At 35.8% G+C, this 9,292-nt stretch overlaps 1 protein-coding gene across 1 annotated transcript; it reads left to right on the top strand.

The window, feature by feature from the left end:
* Window positions 1-2,207: 2,207 nt before the first annotated feature.
* LOC306849884 (uncharacterized protein) lies at window positions 2,208-5,723 on the top strand (the record flags this gene model as incomplete). The annotated part of the gene is made up of 5 exons (XM_079385261.1): window positions 2,208-2,397; window positions 2,953-3,057; window positions 3,205-3,719; window positions 3,853-3,936; window positions 4,642-5,723. The coding sequence occupies 5 exons, from the start codon at window positions 2,208-2,210 to the stop codon at window positions 4,642-4,644; spliced, it is 897 nt and encodes a 298-aa protein (XP_079241387.1). The 3' UTR covers window positions 4,645-5,723.
* Window positions 5,724-9,292: the final 3,569 nt, after the last annotated feature.

Genomic DNA, 9,292 nt, shown 5'->3' on the forward strand with positions numbered 1-9,292 from the left:
GCATTCTCTCAATCTCAACGGGATTCTGGATGATAACTAGATGTGTAACTCCACATTTTCTATCATACCGAGGGACTCTTGTGTGTAAATCCGGAAGTCATTGTCAAATAGTGATGGGAAGTTCGGATCATTTTACCGACTCGGACCTTTGAGTCTCGTTCAGCAAAATTAACGAATCTTTTTTTCGAGTCATTTCGTTCATTTTAAAATATAATTCAAATGTTACGTGTTACTTTCCAAACACATCTACTACTTATGCAAACGTTTATCACACTACAAACAATACAATAAGAAACAGAAAATATTAATTCATTGTTTTTTTTTATTAAAGCTCAAAAATCACGAATATAAAACAGAATACAACCATCAACATAAAAAGTATAACAATAATATTAATTAATTGTTTACCTGGGTCTTTAGTGTATGATTTGCGCACCACCTCTTATCTGACGAGTCTCGGGTTTGAGTCGCTCGTTCATCACGTGACCACTTGCCGGATCAGTACATATCAAATAGGCTACTATAAAGTAAAACTGTATTTTTTGTACGTTGGATCATATTTAAAAATTATCATAAAATCATCAAAATATGTGTAATAAGCATTTTCCTAGAAATAAAAATGGTCTGTTAATTTCTGTCACTATGTTTTTGTTACTGTTTCTTGAGTATCTGTGTTATTTTATAAATAAATAAAAGCCTGTTATAAATAAAATATTGATTGACTTGTCCTTTGACTGTCAAACACTAGGATTAGGCTATATAATAAAAACAATATCCAAGCCTAAAATTACAAAGCACTTATAGTTTGTTCATTTTTGCTCCAATTTTGACTTTAGCTGGTATAATTGTTTTTCCTACTTGACATATTGGTCTAATATTTGTATAAGAAGATTGGTCAAAAAGGACACAATGACATAAAGTGAAAGCAAATAAAACTTTGAATTTGAATGATTAATGTTAGTTAAACATATTAAGGTTACGATAACGTCAGCTACAATGGTTGTAACCCAAACTGACATAAAACTGGAGAGTTAAAGTGATTTACTTAGAAATATAGTCTGCTTGGGTCACACAAAGTTCAGCTGAAGGACTGCTGTCACTCAAGACTGTCACCAAGGGAACAGTGACCATTCCACACCAATCCCCCTTTGTTTAGCACTAGGTGAGGGGCAGAGAAGAGCCTCAGACAGATGTTAACATCTCAGGAGAATGAGCACTAGAAAAAGGAGTGATGTTTGGACTCATTTTGTGGCAACTTCAGCCACTGAAGCAAAATGCAACATATGCAAAAAAGGAGGAAGCACTTCTAATTTGAGGAGGCACCTTAAATCCTCACATCCTACTGTGCTGTTAGCACAAGTTAGAAGAGAGACTGAAGATGATAACCCTGCAGCAGCTGGAGCTGTTTCTACCACCAGCACTTCTTCAGCTAGACCTTCCACGGCTTTGGCTGGCACGCTGACCACATCTACCACATCCAGTACACCAGCAGCATATATATTATTATAATTTTTGTTTTTGTTTTGTTTTTATTTAAATTGTTTAAATTCATTTGGGATTAGTTATTCTCTTAGCTAGAAAGTTTTTTTTTTGGCACAAAAGTGTTATTTATTTTATTTATTATAAAAAAAGCCTAGCTTGTTGTGCAGTATTTTGTTTTAGTTTTTTAAGGCTCTGTGGCTTTAGTATATTTTAATTTTCTTGTATTTTTTATTTAAATAGTTTAAATTCATTTTGGAATAGTTATCCTCTTTGCTATGGATTTTTCTGGCACAAAAAATAAACAATAAAAATCAATTCAGGAGTGTTAATGTCTAAAGTGTCATATGTTACAAAAGTATAGTAACACTATAGTCCAATCTAAAGGGTTAACTCAAAAGACATAAATACAACAAGGTATTGTATTTTATGAAGATTAGACTAAAAAAAAATTAAAATAAAGCATAACAAACTCATTATCTTTATTACCACATGGTGTTATGGAATAGAACCATGTGACAGAAATTAAAAGCAATAATTTGAGACTAGAAAAGCATCACATAACTGTAAGAGTAAATAATAATAATAATGACTATGCACTCGTTTGTAAGGAAGGTTGTAAATTAACTCATTACTCTGTCCAAAACTGTCACGTCACGTGACAAAAGAACGAGCGACTCAACCCCGAGACTCGAGAGATGAACTAATTCCAGTACAGGACCCATAGAATGTTGTGCAATGCGCATGCGCGACTGAACGAATCACTCCCCGAGACGACTCGTTCTTCCCGAGTCACATTAAAGATTCGAATCGTTCAAGAACGACCCATCACTATTGTCAAACTAGTGACTGTATCACTGTCTGGAGCCATGTTGCGCTTAACAACGCTGTTTATCGTTGTCCTCTGCTTCTGTCAAGGTGAGTTAGTATTACACTAGTTATAGTAATATTCGTATGATGTTTGTGGGATTGGGAGACAATATAAATTGATAAATCTCGTGATGTGTTTATTTCTAAATCCTTGTCCTGGTGCGCACTTGTATTTGGAAATAAAAAAGAAAATTTCTGCTGGCATGTTGCTGGCTAATTATTCACCTAAAGTACGACATTGATTTTTCCCACTTTTGTAATGCTTGACAGTTTTTGGGGCAGAGGTGGTAAAGCGTGCCATTCCTGTTTTTGAAACTTGGATTGACTTCCTGTTTGAGGTCGCCATTGTTTACATGTTGCCACATCAGCTTGTGTGTTCCCTATTTACCGTATTCTCTTAGTAAATCGGTAAAAAATGTACAGATTAAAGCAAAAACCAACATGAAAAGAACAGCATTGTTTCTGCATGTCTGAGGAACTCTACTGGAGTAATTGGACATGCTTCTTTCAAAAGATATTCCTTCATTTGGGGTTTGATGATACTATGTGCTTAAACTAGGTGTTTGCACAAAATTTTATTGTCATTTTTGTTTCATTTTTCAGTTTGCTCCAGTCCCTTGCTAAGTAGCGCCCCAGGAGACGCTCCCAAACAACCGGCCCCAGATGAGCTTATTGCTTTTTCACCAGACAAATTAGATGAATCAGAAGGTAATGAAGTGAACACAGCAGAGAATAGTGATCCAGTAAACACCCCAAAGGAAGATCAAATAAGCACATCTGAAAATGATGTATTGGTTAATATAGAAAAAGACCCTAAAAATCCTGAAAATGATGTAAACAATCAAACCCCTCCAGATCCTAATAAAGCAGATAATAAAAACGCCGACCCGGAAACTGAAAAAGATGAAGGAAAAAGTGAAAACGAGCTTGCCCCAAATAAAATAGGCGATCAAAAAGACCACAATGAAGTTGGTAAAGGTAGTGAAGAAACATCAAACGAAGATGGTGAGGCTAAAGAGAAGGCAAACACAGCTGGACAAAATGAAGAGGCTGAAGACAATAACAACCCTGAAGCTTCTGAAGAGGGTGGAGATGAAACAGAGAAGTCCCCCGGACCTGAGATCACTACAGATGATGACAAACAAAATGTTGATTCAGCAAATGACCTGGAAGATGAAGAAAGTGAAGATACTGTTGTTGAACCTTCAAATGAACAGGATCCATTTAACAGCAAAACAGAAAAGAAGGACAGTAACAGGAAAACTTATCAACCAGAGGAGAATGTGGAGAACAGCCACTTCTTTTCCTATCTGGTCTGTGCTGTTCTACTGGTGGCTGTGCTGTATATCGCCAATCACAACAAGCGCAAGGTTAGTGGGTCTGTTCGTGCATGCACCCTTTTCCATCCTAGAGCCTTTGTGTGATTTTAGTTTTTTACTGCTGTATTTTAAAGATGTCAGATTGCAATTAAATGACAGTCATTTCTTTCATCTTCGCCTGCAGATCATTGGCTTCATCGTTGAGGGCCGAAGATCAAGAGGCACACAGAGACCCAAGACATTAGATTACCACAGACTCGACCAGAATGTAAGTAGCATTACGTACACAGAGCGGGTTAAGACTCCTATCTATTCATTTATTTAAACATAAAAAAATCTGACATAAAAAAAATCACAAATACAATGATATTTTGTTTCTATGCACACATTTTCTACATTAAAATTCCTATTAATAATGTTTTATCAAGAAGAAAGTAAAAAATCCAGGGTGATAAAACTGTCATAATATCATACTGAAGGAAAAACAGTCCTTCATACTGAAGGATTGTAGACTCGGAAGTAAACGGCCTCTGCTGTGATTGGCTAATAGTTGTGTATGTTTGACAGCAGCGTATATTCCTAATAGATGAATGCTGCAGTGATTTAGGTCAGAAATGCATAAATACGTATCAAACGATTGCGTAATTAAAAAACGATTTCTCACACTTGTGTTGCAATATAGTCGACACAGCATCGTCTTTTAGTTTCAATCTTTCTGAAAATCCTGCTCAAATTGTGCCTTGTTTGTAAACAAATACGCTGTAAAATGAAGTGAACAAAGGAGAAAGTTCTTACCGATGCAGTCTGGAGCTTCATCAAAAATAAAGTTCATCAAATAAAATGTATCGTGTGGTTTCTGCGTAGACCTGCGTTTGATTTATTACATTACATTTCCGCAGTGGAAATTTAGTTTTTAGACCAATCAATTCTCTTACATTTGAACTGAAATTGTATTGTGTATTCTGTTTTGCAGTGAGAAAACCCAGTCAGATGAGTCAGCGGTGGATGAATCGTAATATTTGAACTGTGATTTTGAAACTTGAAGTATCCATAATGAGGCGTATATCACCACTCATAAACATTGCACAGCAACTGTCACTAACTCATCCAAAATATTATTAATAATGATCAATTCTCTTTCATCCATAGCATGTCAGGTATGTTGAAAACAATGCCTCTTGTAGTTCTAGTTAAACTTCTGGGATGAACTTCAGTCAGGTTTATAGTGTTACGAACACATATTGTAGATGCTGGTTCTATGGCCTCTCGTTCTATTTAATTTCCGAGCCGTTTTTAGTAGAGTTACGTGGTTGTCTTTGTTTTTCTTTTTCTCGATTTATTGCTGGGCGAAATGTGTAATACAGAAGGAATCGATATGTATATTTTTGAAAGTATACGTCGGCTGCTTTTTCATGAAGATGATGATGTTTTATGGGAGATTGGGTATGATTGAGTTTTGAAATGTTCTGAGGGCTGCTGTACCACTTGTTGAAGCTGATTGCACACATTTATGGGACAGGTGAATTCTTTCTACAGGTGTGGATTGGAAAAGGAGTGGCAAGCTTTTGTTCTTATGTGAAAGATGTTCAAAACACAATGAAATGTATTTGCTGGACCAGTCAGACCAGTAGTTCAGAGTCATACTTGCCCTTTTGAACAAAAATAATTTAATGCGTCAGAAAGATTTTTTTTTTTTTTTAAGAATTTTTCTTTACCAGAAACAAACGGATATATATTCATACTCCCCTTGATCCTAAAAGTGGGAAATATTGTGGATGTTTTATTTGGTGTGATTTAAAACACTACCACACTACTGTGATTCCCGCTGTATTCTCTGTTAAGCCTGTGATTGGTGATTTGACATTTAACCAGTGGCTTTGCACATCAGTTTTCTTGAAATTCTGGACCTATTTTGAATTATTGTGTGGGTAAAAATACATGAAGGGGTTTAATTTTACTATTTACTGTGGTCAGTCTTTTATCACTATTGAAACTTTGACAAGTGATATTCTTTCTACGTTGAAAAGAAATGGAATAAAGGTTTGATTTTTCCTCTGACTGGTCTCTTCTTGTCACCTGGGTTATTATTGTAAACTAACACAAAAAAAAAAACCTAAAAACTTCAATAAACATTACCTGAAATTTGTTTAATTCAACATGGTAAGTTGAAGTACTAAAATAAAGCTAAATAAACCTCTTAATTTTAAAACTAATATATTAAAAAACTAATAAACTACCAGTCAAAAGTTTTTGAACAGTATGATTTTTAATGTTTTTAAGGAATTATCTTCTGTTCACCAAGCTTGCATTTATTTAGTAGATATAGATAGATATTAATAGAGTTAAAGGCGATTGACGAGTTTCCCTAGTTTATGTGATCGTGATCTGGAAAACAAAGACTGTCGGTATTACTACGGTAAGACTTTATAAAGCTTTATAATCTTACATTAGCCAGCTAGCTTCACAAATTCATAATCATCACACTGTATCACAGCACCTATTTAAAAAAAGTTATCGATAAAGGCGGCCCCAGCTTTTGGTTATTTACTGATATGATACAAAATAATGTAAAGTGAGTTTTTGAAAGTGATATATCACTTGTTTGGAGCTGTAACGCTTTATTTTATCTTTATGCGATCCAATATGTCAGCACAGTAAATAGTATTACTTGTTCACTACTTAGTTTATATTATACTCACTAAGTAAGAATGTATGTATTTTGCTACTGTACCTTTAAGACATATGTAAATTCATTAAGTTGGTGTAGGTGCATCTGTGATTATTATCTGAATTATTTCATGCACAAGTGCAAGAGAAATCCAGTATTGTTTGTAACGTGTTCTCATTTGTATCACAGGGTTGGAGGCGTAGATTTAGGACGTTGGCCACATGATGTTGGACCATGCCGATGTGAGTTTGACCCCAGATGAACGGGTGCGAGCCTTGACCAAGAAGGGCAGCGCTTTTCCTCAAGCAGAGCAGCTAAAGAAACATTTACTAAGGAGATATGAGAGAGAATTTGCTGAGTTCTTCAGCAAAAAGGTGAGATGTTTTTCAAACATTGGCAAACCTTTTCATGGGATAAAAGCGAAACTGATTAAACCATTTTTTCTCACATTGTTTTTAAGTCAGTTTAACACATTTTCCAAATTCTGTTTACAGTAATGCATTCAGAGATTTGTTTTTCCCCAAAATTCCAGTCATTTTATTGTAATTCCATAATTCTAGGATATGCCATATATTTATATTACCATGGAAATCCCCAGAGCCCCCCAATACCCAGTTACCATAAAAAAGTTAAATTCAATATGTTTGTGTTAGTAGCGAATATTTTCACCATTTGTGAAAATTAAAATAACTTTTTACGCAAAACATACTATATTACTTATCCAATGAGACTATTGAGAGTCACGATATTTATTTTTATTATTAATTTCACTACTAATTTTTTAAAATAGTATTAGTATAATATAGGGATGCAATGATTCACTCAACTCACAATGCAATACGATTCACGATACTAATTTCACAATATGATTTTATGATTTCACAATTTTTTTTAATGCGGTTTAAGACAAATGAAAAGGTGCACTGTCCTTTTAATATTGCTTGGACAAAATGCTGCACATTTCTTTGTGAAATGGAAATATGCCAAATAATAAAACTAAAATATTACATTTTAAAACAAAACCTAAATCAAATAAATAACACAAATAAAATAAATATCTTCATATAAACAAACTAAGGCTTTGCTTGTGCTCTTTCTATTTAAAATTAGAGGCAACCACTGTTTTTGTCACAAATTCACTCTCTGACAGCAGGTGGCGCTTATGGAACAGTAGCATTTCCTTGGTTACTGTTGTAAACAAAGCAGCTGCATTTATGAACAACTACTCTAATATGCATTATACCAAAGACTATAGAATACCCAAGACGTGTCACTCGTATAGTTTTGAATGGGGAAAAATGCAACGTTCATTATGGCTGCTCTATCAAACGAAGCCCCGCCTTCTGAGCAAAAGAGCCAATCCCTAATCGGTAAAGTCAGCGCGTCACTGCAGCTGCTGTTAAAAGTCCCTGTTTCTATAAAAACAGTTAGCGTTCTGAGACGTGTGCCTAGGACTGCGCATGCGCACTGGCAGGCCTAGCCTGAAAAATACACTTTTTTAAATGCTATTTGAGCAAAATAAACAACATTTATGATACAGTTGTTGTCAGATTTCAATGGTGATTTCAAATATGAAATTGAATCATAAGCGTGGCGAACAGTTTTGAAGAATTTGATGTTTCCCCATGGATGAGGATGGGGATGATCATTCAAAGATGGCCGCCGAGCGACTTGACTTGCTTTAAAGGGACTTTGATTACTTTTCTGAAGGCAGTCAGTTCCCCTCAGAGATACATTCATGTAAACTCTGATTGTATCGCAATCTCATCCGACTTGAATTGTCACATATTTGTTTGGGGGGCATCGTTACATCCCTAGTCTAATTTCCATATACATTATTGACATGTTTGGTGTGATTAATTTCAAAGTTAAAGATGCACATGTTTTTTTCACCATGGACAGTCTTATGAGTGTGGTTCTATCGTCTGCTAGCGTGAAGAAGATCAGGCGCTGGAGCGGGACTTGTCTCGGCAGCGTGAGCTGGAGGCGGAGAGGCGGTGTGTGGCGGACATGCAGAGGAGGCAGCTGGAGCAGGAGCAGTTCAGCATGTTTGAGGAGATGATCCGGCAGCAGGACCGTCAGCATGAGCGTCACTGTGTCAATGAGTTCAACACACCAGCGCCCCACCAAGACGAAGCACTGCTCCCGCTCACTTAAACCGGGTCACCACAGTAACAAAAGTAAATCCTCAGCAAACATAGAGCAGCCTCTAGTTCTGTGTTTTCTTGTTGTTGTGGTGTTTCTCGGTGTTTCAGCTACATTGGTCGATGGTTTACGGCAGATCGCTGTTCCTGCTGAGCTTTGTGGCAAATTTCTGCGATTGGCCAATAACAACACCATAAGAGCAGTGGAAACCTGTGGGATACTCTGTGGGAGACTGGTATGACTTTGTGACATGATTTATCATTCCTTTTATTATGATTTTTTCCATAATTGAATGTTGCGAGTCACCTAAATTTTGCCTGTTACCAGGCTCAATGTGATTCGCTAAAGGTTTGTCAGACCAAATTAATGTTTGCCGTAAAAATTTGCTAAAACATTAAGCATTTAATTGCTAAAACCGATAAACATTGCTAAAACCGCTAAACATTGCTAAACCGATTTAATTGCTAAAACCGATAAACGTGGGAAGTTGTGGCCTAATAAAGTCGTGGTTAGAGAGTCGGACTTGTAATCCAAAGGTTGCGGGTTCGAGTCTCGGGCCGGCAGGGATTGTAGGTGGGGGGAGTGAAGTTGATTGTCTGTGATTTTTAAAGTTGGAAAAGTCATGGAAATTAATAATCCTAAAAATCCATGGGAATTTCTATATTGAGTATACATTTTAAGGGATGTCAATCTTTAAAATATTTGTTTGCTTAGAAATTCCTGAGGAAAATTTTTAACATTTGTCAAAAACAAAAACATCATCACATGATCATGATCATAATAAGAATATTACATATACATATATATATAA

The sequence above is a fragment of the Barbus barbus genome (genome assembly GCF_936440315.1).
Source record: "Barbus barbus genome assembly, chromosome: 29".
Classification (NCBI taxonomy): domain Eukaryota; kingdom Metazoa; phylum Chordata; class Actinopteri; order Cypriniformes; family Cyprinidae; genus Barbus; species Barbus barbus.